Source organism: Astyanax mexicanus, chromosome 17, assembly GCF_023375975.1.
Source record: "Astyanax mexicanus isolate ESR-SI-001 chromosome 17, AstMex3_surface, whole genome shotgun sequence".
NCBI lineage: Eukaryota > Metazoa > Chordata > Actinopteri > Characiformes > Acestrorhamphidae > Astyanax > Astyanax mexicanus.
The window spans coordinates 19555118-19581359 of NC_064424.1; the positions used below are offsets into that span (position 1 = coordinate 19555118).

The 26242-nt window shown below is 39.8% G+C and overlaps 1 protein-coding gene across 1 annotated transcript in view; it reads left to right on the forward strand.

Moving 5' to 3' along the window:
• The window catches only part of LOC103031495 (gamma-aminobutyric acid receptor subunit alpha-3), a 237099-nt gene that overhangs the window by 167050 nt on the left and 43807 nt on the right, over positions 1 to 26242 (forward strand). Inside the window, exons 7-8 of the mRNA XM_049466513.1 lie at positions 8635 to 8778; positions 24002 to 24154. Coding sequence (XP_049322470.1) covers positions 8635 to 8778; positions 24002 to 24154 — 297 coding nt within the window. The remainder of the gene's footprint in view (positions 1 to 8634; positions 8779 to 24001; positions 24155 to 26242) is intronic.

Genomic DNA, 26242 nt, shown 5'->3' on the forward strand with positions numbered 1-26242 from the left:
GTTGGGGTGAGGGTGATGGTGGTGATGAAGATGGTGGAGGTGAGGGTGATGAAGATGATGATGGAGGAGAGGGTGGTGGTGGTGGTGGTGGTGAAGATGGAGGTGAGGGTAATGGTGGTGATGATGATGATGATGATGATGATGATGATGATGAAGATGGTGGAGATGGAGATGATGATGGTGGTGGCGGTGGAGATGGAGATGATGGTAAAGCTGCAGGGGGGTAGAAGGAGGGGGCAGCAGGAGCAGGACAGTCAAACCTGTTGTAAAAGTTGTTAAACTGGTTTGCTCTGTCCACACCCCCATCTGCTGGGTTGCCGCTGTTGTTCTTGCACCCAGTGATGGTTTTCATCGCACCCCAGACTTCCTTCGTGTTGTTATCTTGCAGCTTTCTTTCCACCTTTTTCCTGTAAGACTCCTTGGCCTCTTTAAGACGTACCTTGAGTTCCCCCTGTACGCGCTTCAGCTCTACCAGGTTTCCATCTTTGAACGCCCTCTTCTTTTGGTTGAGGAGGTCCTTGACGGTGCTGGTAATCCAAGGTTTGTTGTTTGGAAAGCAGCGTACAGTCTTTGTGGGAACAACAACATCCATACAGAAATTCAAGTAGTCTGTAACACAGTGAGTCACCCCCTCAATGTCCTCGCCATGTGGGTGCAGCAGCACGCTCCAGTCAGTGGTGTCATAGCAGTCCCTTAGGGCTTCCTCTGCTTCAGGAGACCAGACTCTGAATGGGCGTGTGGTAGTGGGCTGCCTCAGTACCAGTGGTTTGTACTGAGGCTGTAGGAAGACCAGGTTGTGATCTGATCTCCCCAGCGGTGGTAGTGGAATAGCCCTGTATGCATCCCTCACATTAGCATACAGCAAGTCTATGGTTCTGTTCTTCCTGGTGGGACAGTCCACAAACTGGAAAAAGGCAGGCAGTGTAGAGTCCAGCGTTACGTGATTAAAATCACCAGTAATCACATAGAAGGCGTCAGGGTGCTGTGTCTGCAGCGCTGCGACGGTGGAGTGGATGACGTCACACGCCGCCTGTACGTCCGCTCTCGGCTGAATGTAAACACAGACGAGGATCGCATGAGAGAGCTTCTGCGGCATGTAATAAGGTCGGAGACTCACCGCTAACAGTTCAATATCCCGACAGCAGATCACCTCCTTAACGTTTACATGTCCAGGGTTGCACCATCTGTTGTTAATGAAAAGCGCGATTCCCCCACCTTTCCGTTTCCCGCATAGCGCCGGGTCCCTATCCCCTCTCACTGTAGAGAAGCCGGGTAGCTCCACGTTAGCATCTGGCGTGTCGGGGGTGAGCCAGGTCTCGGTGAAACACAGCACGCTACACTCCCTGTAGAGCTTCTGATTCTTCACCAGACACGCTAGCTCGTCGGTTTTGTTGGTCAGTGAGTTGACATTCCCCATAACCACCAACGGAACTGAGGGTTTGTACCTCCAGCGCTTCTCCGTACTCTTAGCCTTTAGCTTAGCCTTTAGCTTAGCTCCGGCCCTACAGCCTCGGTAATTCCTCCTTAGTTCCCCCGGTATTGTGTGGACAATGCCCCCACGTCCCGCGGGTCGAAGGGCCAGCAGTTCTTCACGGGAATAAACACGATATTCCTCGCTGTTTACACTAAAAATATCCTTAGGATATAAATAAGATGCACACTAGACGTGTGTAGTAGCACAGAGACGATAAATAAACGTAAAAATCTCGAAAAAACACACAAAGGAGACGGAGCTACTGGAACAGGCAGCCACTCGCGTTGGCGCCGGAAACTGATGTATATTATTAAATGACCTCGCCCCTGACTGGCTGCCAGGTTTTGTTTCTCATCTTAAAAAAAAAAACATTTTTAACAGATTTTAGGAAAACATTTTAAAATAATCAATTTCCGTCTTTCTGTTTATACGTCATTAAACCTAAACTATAGTCTACCGTACTTTTTTCACTCTAAGGAGCACTTAAAATCCTTTAATTTTCCCCAAAATTGACAATGTGCCTTATAATCCGGTGTGTCTTATGTATAAACTTTACCAGTCAGGTTGTAAGGAGCAGTAAAGCCACTCTGCTGAAGTACAGCGTTATAAAGGAGTTTCAGTGAAGTTTCTCCAGCACTAAGGCTGAAGCAGTATTAGTATTAGCATTAGCACTAAACGCAGCACTAGTTAAGAGATGAGTATTATTGGACTGTAGTCTGCACATTTACCATATTAAAATAAGATCTGTGGGTCAAATCACTAGCTTATAGCACCCTGGGTTACCGAACCACTCAGGATTCCTCAGCGTATCGCTGTAGGACGGCATTTACTAGCGCTAAGCACTGTTAACCTTGGCTAGCACTGCTGCTAACTGTGCTAAAATACTGGAAATCTATAAGCTTACTGTAAGTAAATGGAAGCACTTTACTCACCCAAAAAAAAAAAGTTTTCAGAAGAGAAATCTGTGTAGATTAACATCCAGCGCTTGTTTGACTTAAAAAAAAAAATTAGAAGGGAAACATGGCAGCACCCCTGTTCCTTACAGTGTCACTTTAAATGAGCCTTATAATCTGGTGCGCCTTAGGTATAAAAACAGACCATAAAATAGATGTTCTTTCATAGTGGTACTTAAAATATGATGCGCCTTATATTCCATAAAAAATATGGCACATGAATAATGAATGGTCAGAATCTGTTGCTGAGTTAGTCTAATTATTCGTCCAATAAATATCAGTGTTACACAAAATCAGGTCGATCTTTTCATCTCTTCCTTTCACTCTCAGTATTAATGGAGTTTTAGCTCAGTCACTGACTTTCAGCACTTTTCCGGTTGAGTTTGCTGAAAGCCGGTGACACTGTTGACCTTTTCACTCCTACTAGTTCCCCATCAGCTCGCCAGCTGTAAATAAATCCCTGTACAAACACCGGCGGCAGCTGCCTGCCACAAACTGCGTGTTTGAATTCAGAATAATACACTTCATATCCAATTACTATTCATTATAGATGAACTGGCATTAAATTTGATGTGTTTAGCTTTTGATTAATGGTCCTCCAACAGAATAAAACAATAACTTTCCTCTCAGGTCATCAAAATTTAATTAGCAAACCACAGCCTGCTGCGTGAATTATATCCGTGGTGCTGGGCCTAGCTGCTGTTTCCCCCTCTCTTCGCCCTTGTGTTTCTGTATTTTCTGTAATGAGCATGGGGCAGTTTTTTCATGCTCTTTCTGAATACGTCCTTCTCAATTATGCAAAAATAATGACCCCTCAACCTTTGTAGATTTTTTTCTTTTTCTAACGTAAAAAATAAAAAAAAAATGTACCTTGGATTCAGTGGATTCAGTGTAGCAGAACCATAATCTAATAAAATACACACACCCAACCCACAGGCAGACTGTATTAAACTTTCATTCGGTTTGCACTCATTGAGATACATTTATTCATATTGATTGTTCCACTTTTTTTCATAAGCTTTATTTTCTGCTACCGTATGAATGCGCTGTTGCTATTCTCTGGCCCCGTTATGGATTCATAATGAAAGGCGATGCTTTTTCTCTCAGACCGCGTTACACGCCAGTTAGAAATATTTGTTTAAACACGGCAGAACAATTACGGGACCGGCCCAGCACTTTAGCATATTTTCTACATCATAATTAATAAGAGATTGTGTATCATTTTCAAGTCCACAAGAGTTACAGAGGGCAGAAAAACCTATTAGCACATATTACAGGCATTTATAATAATATATATTTTTTTTCTCATAATATACTGTATGCTCTGGTTCAGTGTCTGCCTGATTAAAAAATAATAATGATGCTGAAGAATTTGTGCATTGGGTAGCGCTATTGCTTAACAGCAAGAAGGCCTGGGTTCAATTCCCAGCTGGGGTGGTTGGATTACTCGAGTAATTCGAGTCACTCGATTAAAAAAAATGATCGAGTAATTTTGTGTGCCTCGAGTAATCATTTATTTAATTAAAAAACTCAGCGTGCGGTAATTCGCGCTTTTAATGTGACAACGCGTCCAACGTTACATCACCCGCACACAGGAGGAACGGAGGAAGCGCCGGAGGTTTTGGTTCAGAAGAGGGTATTTTGAAGCGGCGAGGGAAAAGAGCGACAACAAGAAAAAAGGACAATAATAATGGAGCATTTTAGGCTGGACAGCGTGTATTCGCTCTTGCCTCCCACAACAGCACGTTTTAATGTTGCACCGTCTCAGCCGAGGACACGTTAGCGGAGGAGCCGAGAGAAGGTTAATATAACTTATGACAAATCAGTGAGATTAACATTAATTTACCATAATAACATAACGACAGCTCTGTGGAGCGCTGATTATTAGAAATACTGTCTAATGTGCAGTTAGTTTATAAAAACTGAAAATTCTTGACTTTAATACAGGCTTTATGCAAGTGGACACAGCGCTGAGGAGTTTATAAACAAATACATATGTCACCGACTTGGTGGGACGAACTGTTTAACATCTCTGCTGTTCAGAAGCTAAGATGCACTGTAGTTAATTAATTCCCTATAGTTTTGATACTTACAAGAAATCCTTGTTGAAAATAATTTATCTAAATTTATTAAAGTACTAATTATTAAACTATTATTATTCCTTTATTTATTTCTATTTGTGTTTGCAGTTTGGAAATGTATGTTGTGAATTAAAAAATATAGCTTATCTAAAAAAGGAAATCAATTGGTCATTCATTATTAAGTGAAATGTCTTGTTTTCTCTTGTGTATTTTTTAATTACTCTTTAAGCAAACAAATACGTTTTATCCGATTACTCGATTAATCGAATCGATTTTTCAGTAGAGTACTCCATTACTAAAATAATCGATAGCTGCAACCCCTAGGTCTTTCTGTGTGGAGTACAATTATAGGCAACATTAAGTTAACATTAACTATTTGGAAGGTGCGCTATTTCATCTGGCATGACTTAACACTGCAATTCTGAGAAAGAACACCATACCTACAGTAAAACATGGTGGTTTTAGGACCTGGAAGACTTGCTGTGATAAATGGAACTCTGAATTCAGCTGTCTACCAAAAGATCCTGCAGGAGAATGACCTCAAGCTGAAACAAACTTGGGTTCTGCAGCAGGACAATGACCCAAAACAAACCAGTAAGTCCACCTCTGAATGGCTGAAGAAAAACAAAGTGAAGACTTTAGAGTGGCCTAGACAAAGTCCTGACTTGAATTAAATTAAGATGCTGTGGCTTAATCTTAAAAAAGCCGTTTATGATCGAAAATCATTACAACAATTCTGCAAAGAAGAGGGGACCAAAATTTCTCCACAATGCTGTAAAAGACTCATTGCAAGTAATCGCAAATGCTTGATTGCAGTTGTTACTGCTAAGGGTGACCCAACCAGTTATTAGGTTTAGGGGGCCAACACTTTTTCACACAGTTCACAATGTTGGTTTGTTTTGTTTTTTTCTCCCTTAATAGTAAAAAAAACTTAAAAATGCATTTTGAGTTATAGGAAATCAAGTCCTATAAGTGGCAAACACTTTTTTTACAATCCTGTACCACTGCCCATTGAGCTCCATTGGCTACCAGTTGCTGCTCGTATTAAATTCAAACCTCTTTCAATCACCTACAAGGTGAGGATGGAGCAGACTTCTTCCTACCTGCACTGATCACTCCTGAAGGCTTATGTTACCTCCAGGCCGCTGCGCTCCTCCAATGAATGTTACCTAATGTAATGTAATGTAATGCAAGGTAATGGCTAGGGATTCAACGGTACAGTGTGGCCATGGTTCGGGTTCGTATTGCGGTTCTTGGGCCACGGTATCGATTCGGTTTCGATATATCAATATTAGAGCTTATATTCTCTAAGCACGGGCTCCAGAAAATAGTCTGTGACATAGTCATCTGTTTTTTAATGCTATTTTGATTTTATAAAAAAGCTCTGGCGTGATAATCACAATATAGCCAAGTAACCAAGTATTATAATTAATGAAAACGAATGAAATAACTGAAACTGAAAGTAAAAAAACATTTTTGTTAACTGAAACTAATAAAAACGGCAATTAAAAGAAAAAAAGGTAACTAAGTGGAACTGTATTGAGAGTTTATAAAACTAACTAAAAGGAACTGAAATTACTGATAGTGTCACGTCTTAGCCCTGTCTCATGTCTCTGTTTGTGTCCCACGTGACCTGTGCCCCTGTGTTCTGTCTCAGTACTTTTCCATGTGTTTCTCATTTGTAGCTCCGCCCCTGCCCCAGGTGTTTCCAATTCTAGTGTGTTTCCTGTTTGTTAAATAGGTCCCCTGTGCCACTTGTCCTCCGTCGGTCTTTGCACCTTCCACTGTTGTCTGTCTCTCTGCGTTTCTGTGTTGCTAAAGCCCTAGTTCCGTGTTTATTCCTAGTTTGTTTCCCTTGCTCCTTATTCTGTGTTGTTCTGTTTATTTCTAGTTTCCTGTTTTTTTCCATTGTTTTTCCTCCCTTGCCCTGCTTAGTTTAGTTTTACCTAGTTTAGCTTCTTGTTTATTTCCTTGTTTAATTTTAGTCCTTCCCTTGTATATATATATATATATATATATATATATATATATATATATATATATATATATATATATATATATCCCTAGCCCTGTTAGTCTATTTCTTGTATCTCTTGTTTGTTTAGGTTTATGTTATTTTGTTTCACTGTTTATTTTGGTTATTGGTTATTCTTTGTTTATTTACTCTCTGTTTATATATATATATATATATATATATTTAGTACTTCTTGTTTGTTTAGTTTATGTTCACTAGTTCCTCTCGTTTGTTTTGGTTTATTATCTTTGATACGTGTTTACTTGTTTCTTTGTTATTTATTTAATAAATGATTTATTTATTTCGCCCTACCTGCACTTGTGTCTGCCTCCTCGTCTCCCTGCCTGGGTATTTCCTGACAGAAAGACCGACCTTAACATGGACACAGCAGGTTCTGCCTGGACTGGCACCAGGATGGCGATTCGCCGTACTCCAGGCGGGATCCCGGCGCAGGAAAACTCGAGGCCTCATGGACGCCGCAGGCCTCGGGGTAAGCGTTCTAAGGGGTCCCGCCAGCTGGAAAAAGACTCCTTTTTCGGGGAGGATTTCCTTGGGGGGGCGATAAGGGTTGGCGCGGTGAGCCTCGGTCCTCACCCTGGACTGCGCGGAGCCTACGAGGACCAGAGGCGGGTCAAGCGCGACCCATGGGACTTTCTCGGGTGCGCTCCCAGCAGCTCCGAAGAAGAGGAGGAGCTCTACCCCGCACCGGCCCGTGCTCCGTTACCGTTCCCCCCAGGGGCGGTGCTCTACCCGGCTCTCGGCCGCACAGCTCCAGAGGCCGTCCCGACTCCCGTCCGTTCCCCTGCGGCCAAGGCTCTCTTCTCACCGGCGGTTCCAGTGGCGGTTCCCCGGTGGCTAAGGCGTTAGCTTCCCCAGTGCCTCCAAAGCTAGCTCCTCCCGCGGCCAAGACACTCTCCTCTCCAGCGGCAAAGGCGCACTCTGTGACTTCCGCGGCGGCTGTGAAACCGCGCTCCGTGACTATCGCGGTGGCAGCCGAACCGCGCTCCGAGACTTCCGCGATGGCAGTCGAAACGCGCTCCATGTTCCCCGCGGTTGCTGCCGAACAGCGCTACAGGACCTCCCACCCGGCGAGCCAGCCGCGAGCAGAGACTTTCCCCGCACTTGACTCAGCCGGAGAGAGTAAAAATCCAGTCCGGGTTTTTGCGGCAACTGCAGCTTTGAGCTCCACAGCTGCAGCACCAGCACCTCAGGCTGAGGAGCTGGCTTTCATGGCGGCTGCAGAGCTGGATTCCGCCGCTGCAATCCAGCCTCTCTCTGGGACTATCTCCGCGGCAACCCAGCCGTGCTCCGGGACTGTTTTAGAGACTTTTCCTGTTTGTTAAATAGGTCCCCTGTGCCACTTGTCCTCCGTCGGTCTTTGCACCTTCCACTGTTGTCTGTCTCTCCGCGTTTCTGTGTTGCTAAAGCCCTAGTTCCGTGTTTATTCCTAGTTTGTTTCCCTTTCTCCTTATTCTGTGTTTTTCTGTTTATTTCTAGTTTCTAGTCTCACTCTAAAAACCAATTAAAACTAACTGAATTGCACGAGAAAACGTGGAAACAAAATAAAATTAAACTATAATGAAACATTCAAAACTATTAGAACCTTAAGTAACAAATTAAACTGTTTAAAAAAAATAATCGCACAGATCTTGGAGCTTCTCTGCAGCGCTGTGTTTAGCTGTTCTTACACATTTTTAATTAAATAATAGGTCTGTGCTTCTTCAGTGTTGCAAAGTTCATTAACATCATTCTAAACAGATTCTCTCATTCAAACGTCCCGAAAACAACCAGTTTATGGTGGTGTGGAGAAGGAGGAGCTCTCACTGCAACCAACAACCGACCTCCCCCTCCCCCCAACAGCACACGCTCAGAAGCCCCTCCCCCTGGCCATTCAGTACCAGAGCGTTCGTTCATTCGTTCGCTCTGTTAGTGCGCGCACCGAAAGACCGCGGTCCATCAGGGTGTATTGAACCGAACAGACCGAACCGAACGGTTCGATAAAATACAGAGAACTTTTGCATCCCTAGTAATGACCATATTGTATGTATCATCTCCTCAACCTCCTAAATTACAGTAAAATAAACATTAATTCGTTCCTCTCTTCTCTCTTAGACGCCTACACCAATAACGAGGTGGTCTACATCTGGACGGCGGACGACGAGAAGTCCGTGTCCGTGGCTCCAGACGGCTCTCGCCTCAACCAGTACGACCTGCTGGGACACGTGATCGGCAAAGAGACCATCAGCTCCAGCACAGGTATTATTCCGCTGCAGCAGGTTTACAGTAATCTGGATTAGAGTGCTGGAAGGTGGTCTCAGATAAGTGTAAAAGAGCAGTTTGTACCCGGAGCTCTGCAGTCGAGTCTGGATGTATTTAAGATTGAGGTAAGTGATGTAAGGCTGATGTAACTTTGCAGTTTGCAGAGTGCAGGGATTGGGAGCTGTTGAGCAACCGGTGCATTCGTGTTACATTAATATTATTCAGTAAAGTATGTTTTACTGTTTCCATATTTTTATTATGATGTACACACATGCGAGGGGAAATGAGAAGTAGCGAGAACAAATAACAGCAATAGGGAGGCTTTGTGTACTTAGAATACAATATGAAGGATTATCTGTCTTTCCATTTCCTTCTTCAGTCTCAGTAACATAACATAACAAATGTGTTTGTGAAACTGTCACTGTTTCTATTTGGGTTTGTATGACTGAGATTGCTCGTGCAAAGGGTTTTACTGCATCTAGCTCCCAGGCTTTGGTAACTAGCACAGAAATGTGTGAGAATATTTTTATTTTATTTTTTATAATGATTCTGAGTATTGACTTCCTTTCAGTGTGCAGTGTGCACTAATGAGCCAAAACATTAGGAAGATAGCATGAATAGAGCTGATAATCTCACAGTGTCACGTATTGAGATTTATTAGATTTATATTAAATTATATATTAAATGTATAATATATACAGCTTTGGAAAAAAAAAAAACACTTAAAAAATATGTTTTGCTATGATTTCTCCAAATTGAAAACCTCTGGAATATAATCAAGATGGATGATCACAAGCCATCAAACCAAACTGAACTGCTTGAATTCTTGCACCAGGAGTAAAGGCATAAAGTTATCCAAAAGCAGTGTGTAAGACTGGTGGAGGAGAATTAAAAACTGATTAAAAACTGTGATTAAAAACTGAATCAGGGTTATTCTACCAAATATTGATTTCTGAACTCTTAAAACTTTATGAATATGAACTTGTTTTCTTTGCATTATTTGAGATCTGTTAGCTCTGTATAATTTTTGTTATTTCAGACGTTTTTCATTTTTTCTGCAAATAAATGAATTATTTGGAATTTGGGAGAAATGTTGTCCGTAGTTTATAGAATAAACAACATTGTTCATTTTACCCAAACATATACCTATAAATAGCAAAATCAAAGATTTTTAGAGCTGTATATATATTGCAGTACTGTAAACAAAGTGATACATTAAGAACTTTAGTTATGCTTTATTTGGATCATCAGACTCTCAGTAACTTAGTGCTGAAGGCTGGCATGTACTAATCACTTGCCATTGCCTGTAAAAGCCAGATGTGCTATGACTTTGGCGCATTGATGCATTTATTTGTGTAAGGAGTGCATGGAACACGCACGGCACTCCTGAATGTCCAAGATATCAATAAACATGTGACGTTGACTGTTGTCAGGGTTTTAATCGGTCAGTGGCGCACCTGTGTTTTCCAACGTCAAGATAGAAACATGCCAAAAAATTTACCTGAACACACCTTACTTCCTGACCACCACACCCATCAGTGTAGATATATTCCTAAACTCCGACACTATTTAAATGACGGAGGTACAAAGTGTGAAAATTGGAAAGTCTGTTGGTGGGGTGTAAGATAGCAATGAGCATTACAATGCGCATTGCGCAAGGTGTAAGATAGGGCCCAGAGTCTTGTACTGTATAATGGATCCACCTTATACATTACAGAACTGCTGCCAGATTACAGTACTATCTTACTACTTACTACTATCTGTGTGCCACACATCACTGGACATCTTTAACAATCTTGTAGATTGAGTCGTTTTTATTTTTTAGGTAATACAACAGAACTTGAGGCAGTAGTCAGGCACTGCGGTCATAATGTTTTGGCTCATCTGTGCACATACAGTAAAGGCCAAAGGTTTGGATACACCTTCTCTTTTTCAATGTGTTTTCTTTGTTTTCATGACCATTTATTTACATTGTAGATTCTCACTGAAGGCATCAAAACTATGAATGAACACATGTGGAGTTTTATGTACTTAACAAAAAAGGTGAAATAACTGAAAACATGTTATATATTCTAGTTTATTCAAAATAGCCACCCTTGCTCTGATTAATGCTTTGCACACTCCTGGCATTCTCTCAATGAGCTTCAAGAGATGGTCACCTGAAATGGTTTTCCAACAGTCTTGAAGGAAGGAGTTCCCAGAGGTGTTGTTGGTGTTGTTAGCACTTGTTGGTCCCTTTGCCTTCTTCACTCTGTGGTCCAGCTTACCCCAAACCATCTGGATTGGGTTCAGGTCCGGTGACTGTGGAGGCCAGGTCATTTTTTTGTTAAGTACATAAAACTCCACGTGTTCATTCATAGTTTTGATGCCTTCGGTGAGAATCTACAATGTAAATAGTCATGAAAATAAAGAAAACGCATTGAAAAAAAGGTGTGTCCAAACTTTTGGCCTGTACTGTATTCTCTACCCAGCAGCACACTGAAAACCCTGCAATAATGTGTAACCTCCTTCCAAAATCTTATCGTAATTTGTCACAAGTTGGAGATTGATTCATCTTACTTTACACAGATCTCGACCTTTACGCCTATCTATTACCTGTATCGATCGGGTGCTCGTGCGCATTCTTCTGCATGCCTCCGAGAACTTTCACGAAACCTCACTTTTTTCTTTTTTCTTTGCTTTTTTTTTGCTTCACGAGCAGCGAGACAACCTGGACGAATTAATTTTCCCTCCCCTCCCTTTTCTTATTTCTTTCGGATCGCGCGGACCTGGCGTACACTTACAAATTCCATTTGTGTCCGTTTGTAAAGTAATTTATCTGGCCTTCTTTGCAAGCGGCGAGCTCATCGATTGCTTTCTGCTTCAGTTATTGGGGCCACTGCGGCCCTGGTGCTGAGGGAAGAGCTTGTTGATTGCGTTTGTGCGTGTGTGTGTGTGTGTGTGTGTGTGTGTGTGCGCGCGCATTCTTTCATGCCAGGACTTTGTGTGTGTGCGTGTGTGTCGGTGGGTCAGCATACGCTGTGAATAACAGGGTGGCTTGAAAAATAAAAAAAGGAAAAAGGAGAAAAAAAAACGTCTGCCCGAAAACAACACGTTCAATCTTCGCCTTCAGGCAGCTGTGTATTATTGTACAACACAAGCCTGGAACAGCATGTCCTGGTTTGCTATTTCAGACAGATGTTGAGCTGTCATTCACACACAAATGTATCTGGATTTTTTTTAGCTGTGCCTTAAATCTGTCCCTCAATTGACTGTACCTGTGACGTGGTTTTATTCACTATGAGGCGCACCATCAATGACTGTCTATTTTCTGTTCTAATTTCATACACAAGGCACACTGGATTATAAGATGCATTATGCAACACCAGTAAGGAACAGGGGTTTTGCCATGTTAAGTAAACAAAACTGTAATTGTAATGTAAAAAAAAAAAAAACATTTTCTTTTTAAAGTTAAATGAGCACAGATTTCTCTCCTGAAAACTTTTGGTGATTTGGGTGATTTAAGCACTTCTGTTTATTTAAAGCTTAGATTTTTAGATTTCCATTAAGGCTGGGTACAGCAATATTATCATTAGCAGCTAACCGCTAGCCGTAGCCATGGTAAAAGCTAGTAAGTGCCGCCCGACAGCACTACACTGATGAACCAGTAAGTTCCAGTAAGCCAGGGTGATAATAGCTAACGGATTGTCCCACGTAGCTTAATTTAACATGGTAAATGCACAATCTACAGTCTACAGTCTGATCTACTCACCTCTGAGTAGCAAAAGAGCTAGCGGCTAATACTGATACTACTCCAGCAGTGCTAGCTGGGGTTAGCAGCAGTGCAGTAAGCGGCTAATGCTAATGCTGCCCCAGCAGTGCTAGCCAAGGTTAGCAGCAGGCTACGGGTCAATAATGCTCACCTCTAAATGGCAAAGGAGCTAGCACTTAGCACAGTTAGCGGGTAATGCTAATGCTGCTCCAGCAGTGCTAGCTGGGGTTAGCAGCAGGCTGCACCTCTAAGGATGCCTGAGAGTTCCGGTAAGCCAGGGCAATATTAGCTAGTGGTTTATCCCAAATACCTTGTTTTAACACGGTAAATGCAGCAGGCTACAGGCCGATAATACTCACCTCTCAACGGCAAAAGAGCTAGCACATAGCACAGTTGGCAGCTAATGCTAATGCTGCTCCAGCACTGCTAGCCAGAATTAGCAGCAGGCTGCACCTCTGAATGGCAAAAGGGCTAGCGCTTAGCACGGCTAGTGACTAATGGCAGAGTTGGCTGGAGTTAGCAGCAGGCTACAGGTTGATAATACTCACCTCTGAACAGCAAAAGAGCTAGTGCTTAGCGGCTAACGCTGCTCCAGCAGTGCTAGCCAGGGTTAACAGCAGGTTACAGGCTGATAATACTCACCTCTGAATAATGAAAGAGCTAGCTAGTGCTTACTGTAGTTAGCGGCTATTTATACTAATACTGCTTCAGCAGTGCTAGCCGGAGTTAGCAGCAGGCTGATAATAGTCACCTATGAGTAGCGAAAGCGCTAGGACTTAGCATGGTTAGCGGCTAATGCTAATACTGCTTGAGAACAAAACTCCTGTATAACACTGTACTTCAGTGGAGTGGCTTCACTGCTCCTTACATCCTGACTAGAAAATTCATACATAAATCGCACTGGATTATAAAGTGCACTGACGATTTTTGAGTGAATCAAAGGATTGTAAGTGTGCCTTATAGTGTGAAAAATACATTAAAATATGGTATAAAATATAGAGAATTTTAGAATTTTGACACATTATAACTGACTAATATAAAATGTTTACTGAATCTAATACCTGTATAATTGCATATTAATAATCCAGCATATAACTGTATAACTCATGGTGATGAACAGATGAATTACAGCAGTACAGATTGTGTAAATTCCCATGTATTAACTTTATTTCATACTCATTTTATTAAACAAGTCTAACTTTATAGCTGTATCACTATATTCTCAGAGTTAGACGCTGTTCGAGCAGTTTGTATCACAGCAGGCCAACAAAGCAGATAAACACATCAGCACAGCTTTCAGTGATTTCTAATATCATCACACGTAAGAGCGCTTTGCCCTGAGTCATATGAAAACCACGGCAGTCAGCAGACTGGTTTACTGATCAGTTGTCAGACAAATGGTTGAAGTTTTATTCTATTATTTAAAGAAACTGTCAACACACAAAAATAACAACACACACACAAATTCACCTCAGTCTTCCTACAGTAGAATACATGGAAAAGCAGAATCCAACAGAGAGACACTGACATTAAAGTAGATAAATTTAATATTCTAGACGGCGCTTGCTGAGGAAATGATGTGATGGGTAGACTAAATGGTTTTATTTTTCTATTCTATGAAAACTGTGTTTGAGTTCCTTGCTCAGCCAAATATTCGCTAAATAAAAAATACCCAAACAATTTGTTTCTTCCTTTTCATACAATTGATCTCCACTAGTGCAGAATTGATGTAAACAGTTTTTGATACCTGTGAAAAACTGTCAATTGTACGACCTTTATAGAATTGAAATGCAAATAAAATATTAATAAACAGATCAAAATTGACAGTGCACTGCACATCAAATTACTTTGTTAGTCCTGAGCTTATTGGCTGCTCCGCTATTTTGCTGTTCCTTTCTTAGGCCCAGCTAGAGCATGATAAGTAGGCTCTCCTGGGCACAGTTTGTCTAATTAGCTCCAATGCTAGTTAATTAAGCATTCATTTAACACAATACAAAGTACAAGTACACTGAACGTTTTTGAACACCCCAATCTTCCCTTTATTTTTGCCGTTTAAGCTCTTCATGTCCAGTCAATGACTGAAAATGGTACGCGGTCATTTTCACGATTTCTCTTTATAAATCATTGGTTTTTCGGATCAGAAATTTCAGGTAACTATATCATATAGCAGAAGAACACAGTGGTATTTGAGAAGTGAAATGAAGTTTATAGGATTTACAGAAAGTGTGCAATAATTCTTTAAACTAAATTAGTCAGGTATGTAAATTTGAGCAACCCTTGTCGTTGTATTGAATTGTATTGACCTTTAGCACTAATTACTGAAACGCAAAATTTGTTTGGTAAGCTCATTGACCCTTGACCTACATTCACACAGGTGAATCAAATTATGAGAAAGTGGTTAAAGTGGCCAGTTGCAAGATTTCCTCCTCTTTGCATCTTCTCTGAAGAGAGTGGCAACATGGGAACCTCAAAACACAACTCTCAAATGACCTGAAAACAAAAACTGCTAAACATCAAGGTTAAGAGGAAGAAGACTCAGAGATTTCAGCTGTCAGTTTCCACTGTGAGGAACATAGTGGGGAAATGGAAGACCACAGGCACAGTTCTAGTTAAGACCTGAAGTGAAATAACAAGAAAAATCTCAGGTAAGCAGAGGTGAAGGATGGTAAGAACAGGCATAATCAACCCACAGACCTCCAGAGCTCAGACCTACAACATCATCTTGCTGCAGGGAGAGTAATTAATGCAGATAAATAAATAAATAAATAATGCTTTTTTGAGCGCACGCCACAAACAGAGTCGCTTAAGGTGTGCTAAAGCTAAAGCACATTTAGAAAAGCCAGCTTCATTTTGGAATAAGCTGCTGATGAAGGTGGACTGATGATACTAATATTGAGTTATTTGGAGGGCGGTTATTTATGCATGGAGGACAAAGAACACAGCATTTCAAGACAAACATTTAAAGCTACCCTCAGTAATTAAGTTGGTGGTGGTTCTATCATCATGCTGTGGGGCTGTGTGATCAGTGCAGGTACTGAGAATCTTGTTAAAGTTGAAGATTAATCGCATGGATTTCAGTCAATATCAGCAGATTCTTGAGAACAATGTTTAAGAATCAGTAAGAAAGTTGAAGTTAAAGCACAGGGGATGGATACTTCAACAAGACAACGACCCTAAATATAAACACTGCTCAAAATCTACTAAAGCATTCATGCAGAGGAACAAATACAACATTCTGGAATGATCATCTTAGATCATCTCAATCCCCAGACCTGAATATTATAAAAATCTGTGGTGTGATTTAAAGCGTGCTGTTCGTGCTCAGAAACCGTCAAACCTGACTGAACTGGAGGTGTTTTATAAAGAAGAATCCTCCAAAATACCTACAACCAGAAGCCAGACTGTAATTGGAAGCTATAGGAAGAGTTTAGAGGCTGTTATTTCTGCAAAATGATGATCTACTAAATATTGATGTATTTTTTGTTGTTGTTTCTTCCTAATTTTGTTTAAAGAATTATTGCACACTTTCTGTAAATCCTATAAACTTCATTTCGCTGAGATCAGATATCACTGTGTTTGTCTGCTATATGACATATTTACCTGAAATTACTGATCCGAAAAAATAATGATTTATAAAGAAAAATCATGAAAATGATCAAGGATGCCCAAACCTTTTCATACCACTTCATAGGAATTGTTACAGATCTTCCCATTAATCTGTTGAACCCTAAACAGAGAGCATAAACTGGTGTTGAGTGTTGAGTCATTAATAATCTGATGAATATCTGATTACGTGGATTATGAAACCATGTGTCCCTTCTTTTATTAATATTTCAAGGAAGGACAGTGTGGATGGTGTGGAGTGTGTCCTCTTCAAACCCCTCAACAGTGGCAGCTACCCACTGCCATTTTATCCAGCCGCACACACTTGGACTTAAGATTGAGCAGAGCACGCGTTTTTAAAATGCAAAGCGAAAAATCTTCCAACTTTCCGGCTCTCTTATATGGAAATGTTCCCCACTACTGCACAGATAAGGACCCTTGGAGGTGGACTGAAGGGGGGCAGCTATCATGCTTCTGATTGAAACCAGGCCTGGGGTTCATTTGAATTGGCAACAAATTACAGTCCATTTTTGTTGCCAGCGCAGTTCATCATTCAATCATTTGATGTTAAACTCTGAATATGGCAGATGCCTTTAAGCCTCGTTTCTCGCAGACGTCCAGAACTCTACCATCAGTTCTTACATTTCCTACTCCAGTCTATTTCTATATGCAATGCCCTGCCCTGGACAAGATACTGAAAGACAGTAAGTGCTGAATAAATGAATTGGACATCATTGGGATGCATAGACAAGAGAGAGCGTCTGAGAGAGCCATGCAAACCATATTTGTTTCTCAGCATAATGTATTAAAACAATAGTTTTATAGCTAAATATCTAATAACTTTGCTTTCTTCTTACCCCATATACAGTGACTTTTTTACATTTTGTCCCCTTACAACCACAGACTTAAATGTATTTTATTAAGATTTTAAGTGACAGACAAACACAAAATAGTACACTATTGTAAAGTGGAATGAAAGTGATACATGGTTTTCAAAACGTTAATCGACTAAAGATCTGAAAGAATTTAAGTGTAAAAGTATTTAGTTCCTTCCCCTTTACTCTGAAACCCCTAAATAAAATCCAGTGCATCCAACTGCCTTCAGAGGTCACTTAATTAGTTAATAGAGTGCAGCTGTGTGTAATTTAGTCTCAGTATATATATATATAAAACATCTGTTCTGTAAAGGTCTCAGTGGTTTGTTAGAGAACACTACTGAAAAAACTGAATTATGAAGACCAAGGAACTCAGGAACTCACCAGACAGGTTAGAGATAAAGTTGTAGAGAAGTTTAAAGTAGGGTTAGGGTTTCAAAAACACATACTAAGCTTTGAGCATCTCAAAGATCACTGTTCCATCCATCATCCAAGAATGCAAACATTCCAAGACATGGACGTCCAAACAAACTAACAGATCGAGCAAGGAAAGCACTGATCAGAGAAGCAGCTAAGAAGCCCATGGTCACTCTGGAGGAGCTGCAGAAATCCACAGCTCAGGATGGAGAATCTGTCCACAAGACATCTATGAGTTGTACACTCTACAAATCTTGCCTTAATGGAAGAGTAGCAAAAAGAAAACCATTGTTGAAAGAAAGTCATAAGAAGTGCTGTTCGCAGTTTGTTACAAGCCATGTAGGAACACAGCAAAGAAGGGAAATGTGAAAGAAGGTGCTGTAGTCAAATCAGACCAAAGTTGAACCTTTTGGCGTAAATGCAAAGTGGCAGATAAGTAAGACTGCTCATCATCCTGAACACACCATCACCACTGTGAACCAGAGTGAACCAGAGCACACCAGAGTTGAGCTAAATACAGGGCAATCCTGTAAGAACTTGAGACTGGGAAGAAGCTTCACCTTCCAACAAGACAATGACCCTAAACCTACAGCTAGATCTACAGTGGAATGGTTAAGATCAAATAATATGCATGTGATATAATATCTTAGTCAATGTCCTGACCTAAATCGCATTGAGCTTCTGTGGCAAGACATGAAAATTGCTGTTCACAGACGCTCTACATCCAACGTGGCTGAACTTGAGCTTGAGCTGCTTTGCTAAGAAGAATGGTGTAAAAATCTCAGTCTCTAGATGCACAAAGCTGGTAGAGACAAACCGCAAAGGTGGTTCTACTAAGTCTTTGTGTAGGGGGTGAATAAAATTTAAAAAATTTTTTTTTTAAAAATTAAGTATCATTTTCGTTCTACTTCACAATTATATGCTACCTGAAGGCATTACACCAGGGAATTTCCCTGAAATGATGCAAAAACTTGTGGAGAACAAGACATAGGAAGTGCAATAGAGCAATAGAGGTTTAATAGACACTTGATTAGAATGCTTTATTGACTGAACTCAAAAGATTGTCATTTGAAGATGGCATGTGATTCTGCTGTATAATTGAGACTTTTATTATTTTGATTTATGTCATTTTTCTTCTTCTTCATCATCCCCTTGTTTTTTCTGCTGTATATTCAAGGCAAAGTTCTATCCGGCAGTGTAACCTTTGATGCAGCATTGGGGGCTGCCGGTACTGGAGCAGAGATGGCGGGCACCCCAGTACTGAACCAGAGGCCAGAGTGCCTCTAGTACTGGAAGAGAGGCGGCGGGTGCCGCTAGTACTGGAACGAAGGCAGCGGGTGCCTCTAGTACTGGAAGAGAGGCCGTGGGTGCCGCTAGTACTGGAACGAAGGCAGCGGGTGCCTCTAGTACTGGAAGAGAGGCGGTGGGTGCCGCTGGTACTGAAGCAGATGGCCTGGAAGCAATACAGGTTTGGTGGGCGCATTCATGAGGGAATCTCTGAAGTTCTATTGTGAGGACCCTCATGAAATGCAATGTTGTTAGCCTCACCTCTCTTGTGCAGAGGCCTGAGGCTAACAACCTCAACCACTGATGATGCACCTCTTCCCCCTGTAAATTTCCCCTGCCCTCGTAGGGGAAATCATCTGGGGACAGAGCCCGAGTTGAGCAGGAGCTGGAACAGCAGATGCCACCGCCATACAAGAAACAGGGACGACTGACATCTCTGGAGCAGGAACTGAGATGACTGACTGACATCGCTGGTACAGGGGCTGATGCCACTGCCGGGGCAGGAACAGAGGCAGCTGGCATTGTCGGCACTGGACCTGGAGCGGATGCCACCACCACCGGAGGAGGGAGAGGCAATCTGCTCTCTCTCTGCAAACCAGACAAGGGCAAAACATAGAACTAACAAATTCAAAAAGGGTTCAGTCAAGACCAGAGATCAAAAACACAAACAGAATGGAGTTGGCAATACTTCGCAAGGTGAGAGTGCAAACAGACAGGTATTTAAACACAGGAGGCTGAAGACTGGCAGGTGGAGGGAATGTGGGAACTGCCCCTGATTGACTGGAGAAGACATGACATGACAGGAGTTTCAGTGAAAGGTGGATTGTGGGAAATGTTGTGAAACAGGATATTTAAGATGGAGGGAAAGCATGCAAGCAAGTGTGAGAGGCAGTTTTGGACATATTGACATTGTTCCAACTCAAGTTCATTTGGTCTGATTGTATGCAAGTTTTTGTTTGTGCATGCAACCCTGAGCAACCCTTTGGCAGTCTCTGCTAATGTCATAGCAACCACCTAGGATACCCCAGCAACTGCCTGCCAACACCCTAGGAACCATTGAACAAACACCACAGCAACCACCTTGAAATACCATGATCATCTTTCCACACTATAGCTCCCATTTAGCAAGGATTTGCGATTGCAGCATCAAAGCAACCGCTTGGAATACCTTAACAACCAGCTGACAACACCATAGAAACCACCTGGAATGCCATTGCAACCAGATAGCAACAGGCTAACAATTGCCTGGAAGTGGAAACAACTTAAAGTGTGCAAAACATTCTGTTTTTCTCAGAAAAGGCACAGCTTTAGCTAAAGCTTATAACCCTGTGGTTCATGTCCATGTAGAGTTACGCACTTTTCAGGTATAGGGTGCATCCCAATTGGATACTAATTACTAATACTTACTAGAATTCTTAAATATTCATAATAAATACTCACATCTCTCATTCACTCTACATGTACATGTGCTAATGCTATTTTTAAAGCATGAAAAATTGCTATAAAATTGCTAGCATGCTGTAGGTGTGAGATAAAGGCTGTCGTTAGCTTCATCTCACATCTATATACATATATATACAATATATAGGGTGAATTATGGGTGATTGGGACATTTTACAGTTTAGCTTTACAAATTATATGCAAAACATTAAAGATAGGGCTTTTTGTTGAGCCCTTCTTTCTTAAAAAAATAAAAATTAAATGAACAATGTTCAATATTACAGAAATTGATCATATGTTCAGCTATTTTATTCCATCTACAAAATAGAAAAAAACTGTTCCAATCATCCTTAATTTATTTAATATTTCTTTTTTTTTCAATTCTTTTTCAATTATGCTTAACAGTAATGTTATGTATAAATTAAGAAATGTCTCTTCTTTTAGCATTAAACGATTAAAAAATATGAATGAGTTCTTCCATCATTTTATTATTGCATGTGGTATGTTGGCCAATGGGAAATGCCAGATGTGGCCCAGGTTGGAGCCACATTATTGCTGCTGCTATTACAGATCACTTAACCCCTTAATCCCTTTGGTCAATGCTGTGTTATTTATTTAGTGAGCATTGTTACAAATAGTGGAAAACTAGTTTATAGCTGTTCAGCTTTTCAGACTGTTCAGACCTTGTGGAGTCCCACAGGGTTACAATTTAGGCCCATATTGAATTGTGGCCTTATATGGTTACAGAGGGTAAAGGGTTTAAGGGGTTAAATAATTGTAGCATTATTTTTTTATTTTAAGAGTGTGAGTGAGAATAAGTGAAATTTTGCTAGCTCTGCCTGTTAAATCATGTTCAATCTTATGGTTTCAAACATTTGCCAAAGTCAAGAAAACTGTGAATTGATGCAACAGATGCAAAGTCTTCACTTCACTTATAATTGTATGTATTAAGTTTGTATTAAAATATGATTACAAGCTGTGATCATAAATCTCACAGTTGTCATGGTTGTATAGGGTTCATTCTATAGAATTGTGGGTACATTTCTATACTTATTTTGAAATTTGTCCAGAAAACTTTATTCAAACCTTTGTAATCACTTTTAAATACTAATCCTAATGTTACATACATTTTCCAATTTAAAAACAACATATTAACTATTATTATATTGTATATAATAATGAATAATTCAGTTGTTTTTTTTGTGCTACCTTTGTTTACAGGTATATAGTTAAGAAATCAATTACATAGAAAATCGATTACATTATTTATGTAATGAAAAATATGTACCGTAAGTAATTTAAAATGTATTTTATATTTGCCACAATTTTCTGGTCTTGATTCAAATTTGCAGTTATTTCTAATAAAATGATTCCTCTGGTGGGAAAGCAGCAAGAAAATTATTAAAAAAATAATAAATACAAATTTTGAGAATACACTCAATACTTTTAACTATCATTATTTTTGAAAATAATGAATGTAGGGCAGGGAGGTAAATCAAATTATTTTTGATTAATTGAATAATTAAATCATTTGCGATTTCCAAAATGGAATAATTGAAATTGTACACACCTGAGTGAATCTCTGTAGTTAATCATGTGCTTCTGTCAAAAACCTGTAAAAAAAACTTAAATAAAATTTCATGTGGCAGAGATTTTCATATTTTACACTTTTCCTGAACTGAAATACAAGGAAGTTATGTAGTTATTGCAGTGTGTTTTATATGAGATATTATGTACGTAATCTTGAAGGGGGCTGAAAAAAAAGTTAAAATATTTATATAAAATCTAAATAAAATGTTCAAATAAAATGTAAATGAAACAATAGCTTGTGCATCAAATAATTGAGAATTACTCAAATATTGGAAAAATATATCATAATTATTTTTTTGAATCTTGCCCAGCCATAATTGAGTGAATCTTTAGTTTTTAGATGTGCCATGTAAATTCTTATTTAACTTTGTAAATTTGTTAATGGTTTATATGGTTTAATATGCACAGAGTTCACTAATCTAAGTCAAATATTTCTATACTTGTACCCACAATTCTAGAATGGGCCATGGGCAAACAGGGCTCGAGAGTATTTTATGTGTGTGTTGTTTTGTTGGCCAGATCATTTCTTTATTTTAATTTTTTTTATTTATGTGAGTGCAATTACAGCTATCTTATTAGGATCTGTAAGAAAGAAAAGGTTGCATTTTGAATCAGTAAGTGCCTGAAAAAAGAGATACTGTGGTTTTGTGGGCTGCATTGAAACTGCCCCTGGTGTAAATTGACTGCAGCTTGATGGCGGCGCTTTGAATCGACTCGCCTCTGGATGAAGCGGCAGCTTTACAGTGTTCCTCAGCAGAGCTACAGAGATAAATGTTCCCCTTCGGTTTGTTGTGGAGAAGCGAGAGTATCTGTTTATTTGGCCTTTTTTTGTCAGTTTAATTGTCTGCTGCCTTCCAGTGCGAAGAGATGCGAAAACATGTTCTCTCACTGATAGTGCTCTGAATTGCCACCTCTGGTCATGTTGTGATGTAAAAGAACCAAGATATTGTTATTAAAGAGAGAAACTGAGGCATTTCCAGAGCTTATTGAGAGCAAGGCAACTCATCTATCTTGCTCATATGTTTTTATACACAGTATCATGGTATGTTTTTTTACATAAGTCATTCAGCAACAGCTTTGTAACTAAATGAAAACCATAGATCACATGATCTATAGCTCTGGAATAAATAAAGAGACCACTTCAGTTTCGGAGATTTTGCTATTTATAGGTATATGTTTGAGTAAAATGAACATTGTTGTTTTATTCTATAAACTACAGACAGCATTTCTCACAAATTCCAAAAAAGCATATCGTCATTTAGAGCATTTATTTGCAGAAAATGAGAAATGGCTGAAATAAAAAAAAAGATGCAGAGCTTTCAGACCTCAAATAATGCAAAGAAAACAAGTTCATATTAATATTCAAGTTTTAGATAGATAGATAGATAGATAGATAGATAGATAGATAGATAGATAGATAGATAGATAGATAGATAGATAGATAGATAGATAGATAGATAGATAGATAGATAGATAGATAGATACTTTATTTATCCCGAAGGAAATTTAGGAGTTTAAGAGTTCTTTAAGAGTTCAGAAATCAATATTTGCTGGAATAACCCTGGTTTTTAATCACAGTTTTTTTTATGCATCTTGGCATGTTCTACTCCACCAGTCTTACACACTGCTTTTGGATAACTTTATGCCTTTACTCCTGGTACAAAACTTCAAGCAGTTCAGCTTGGTTTGATGGCTTGTGATCATCCGTCTTCCTCTTAATTATACTGTATTCCAGAGGTTTTGAATTTGGTTAAATCAAGGAAAAACATCATTAAGTGGTCTCTTATCTTTTATATTTTTGCCATTTCTCATTTCCTACAAATAAATGCTCTAAATGACGATATGTTTATTTGGGATTTGTGAGAAATATCGTCTGTAGTTTATAGAATAAAACAACAATGTTCATTTTACTCAAACATATACCTATAAATAGCAAAATCAGAGAAACTGATTCAGAAACTGAAGTGATATCCAAATTTTTTCAAGAGCTGTACGCACAAGCAGCTCATCAGCCCCGCGTCCCTGTGGACCCTATCGCATCATATTCTCCATTCTCTTCATATTAACTTTCACAAATAAAGTTCTGAATATTTCAGCAGTAGGCCTGCGTTGTCTGGACATGACATGAACCTCATTAATAATGCATATCTTCTTTCTTTCTTTCTTTCTTTCTCTTTCTTTCTCTGCTAACCACCCCCTCTACACCCTTTCTGCATTTTTCTCTTTTTCCCCTTTTTCCCTCTTTCCCCTCCTTTAGGAGAATATGTGGTGATGACAACGTATTTCCATCTGAAAAGGAAGATCGGCTATTTTGTTATCCAGACGTATTTGCCCTGCATCATGACGGTCATCCTCTCCCAGGTGTCCTTCTGGCTCAACCGCGAGTCAGTGCCAGCGCGCACCGTCTTTGGTAAGTCACAGCGTCATTGTTGTCAAATGTTGATCACATAGTGGTTTCAGTGTTGGGCACGTTACTTTGAAAAAGTAATTAGTTATAGTTACTCGTTGCTTCTCTAAAAAAGTAACTGAGTTACTCCACTATAAAAGTAACTAGTTCCCAGTAAAATTAACTATTGCGTTACTTTTGTGTTACTCGCCCCCCGTAACCCCCCCCCAGCCCCCACCATCTCAGAGCGTGTTTCGTAAGCCAGATGAATAGAGTGCACAACAGCAAAGACAACAATTATTGCTTAGGCGGTTATCACATCCTCCTCTCCCTTGTGACTCACACACACAACGCACACACACACTTGCGCCTTAGTCTGTATGTGCGAAGTAAAAAAATAAATAAATTAAGCGGCTAAAGTAACATGCAGTAACAGGGTGTTGGAAATGGTAACGGCATTATAGTTACAGTCAGAGTAATTTGTTAGATTAATTGTTACTAAAAAAAAGTAACAGCCGCGGTAACGCTGTTTATTTCAACGCCGTTACTCCCATCACTGCATATTTTTTTATTTTTGTCTCTAATTTTTTGCCTCCACACATTCTCTATTGGAGAAAAGGCAGGACTGCAGACTGGGAAGTCCAGTACCTGTACTCAGGGATGGACTGCTCATAGAGTGTACACCAGGCGGTAAAATTCCCGGTTGGCCGTTCTATGTGTGGGCAACTTGAAAGAGCTACTGAAAAGGGCCTAATTCAAGTATTCTAATATTGAATTGTTGATTGGTACAAAATATCCGATATCCGAAGTGCATAGCCATTAGCCACTCATGGACATGCTGCACCCCTCGCAGTATAAACAGTAAACACAACAACCGTGAGCGCTAAAAAAATTACGTTCTTTTATTATTTAGTGCAAAATGGAAAATCGTCCAAAAAGCGCACAAGACCCTGTTTTTATTTGACCAGACAGAACCTTTTTTTATTTTATTTAGAAGTGTAGTAGCACCACCTCATACCATGACACACCCTTGCTTTTGGATTTTTACAGATTTTTTTTGAAGGTCCTCTGCTTATCTTTGCTCCTAAAATCTCAGCCTTTGGATACTGTTTTTTTTTTTTTTTTTTTTACCAGATCAAAAAAAACAATCACCCACTGGTATCACCTGTTCATAATTGCAACATTATTTCTTTTTTTTTTTTTTTTTACATAAAAACATAGTCACATAACTAGTTCTACATTTCTCCTGTTTTTTTTTCTCCTATTTTTTATTTTATTATTTTACATACCTGAAATACAGGAATGGCTGTAAAATGGAAGTTGGCTGTGCAGAATATAAAATCTCATGTGTTAATACTGTCTGTATTAAACAGAAGATAAAGTCAATGTAAGAAACACTGTGGGCCATATCACGTCACAATGCTTATTGCTATCTTACACCCTGCAACACTGCATTTTTTTACACCTATTTTCTCCTTTGACATTTAAATAAAAATAGAGCTTGTGAAAATATCTACGCTGCTGAGTGTGGTGGTCTGAAAGTGAGATGTGTTTAGGTAAATATCTGGCATGTTTTTGTTTTGGCAATGGAAAACACAGGTGCGCCACTGACTGGTTAAAACCCTGACAACAGTCATTAGTCACACGTTCCTGTAAATTACCTGCTTGCTCACCTTCACAGCAGGCCAGTGTCCTCTGCTGAGAAGAGCAGAAGCGCCGCACCATTAAAATACCAATCCGACCAAGTCAAAGTCACCTGGCTCTTTTAAGGGAATGGCAAGTTGACAGGCTGATTGGTTTATTGGACTTTATGCCCAAAAACACACCCATGATTAAAGAAGAGAATTAGTTTATGCTTTTTACGTGTTTCGAGCTGTGCAAGGTGTACTTTTCCTGTTCTTACAATAGCAAAGAGACACACTGACACTAATCTATACTGTATTAACTTTTTTTCTGATATGATTGTTAAGAGTAGTACGGTCGATATATTCCTTTAGGGGCAGAATTACTGTAAGTTTATTTAAAGAAGTAAGTTAATTAAAGAATCCATTACTAAATTTTCAGAAGGAGTCTGCTGGCCACGGACACGCTGTCAAAACGATGAAACTTCAT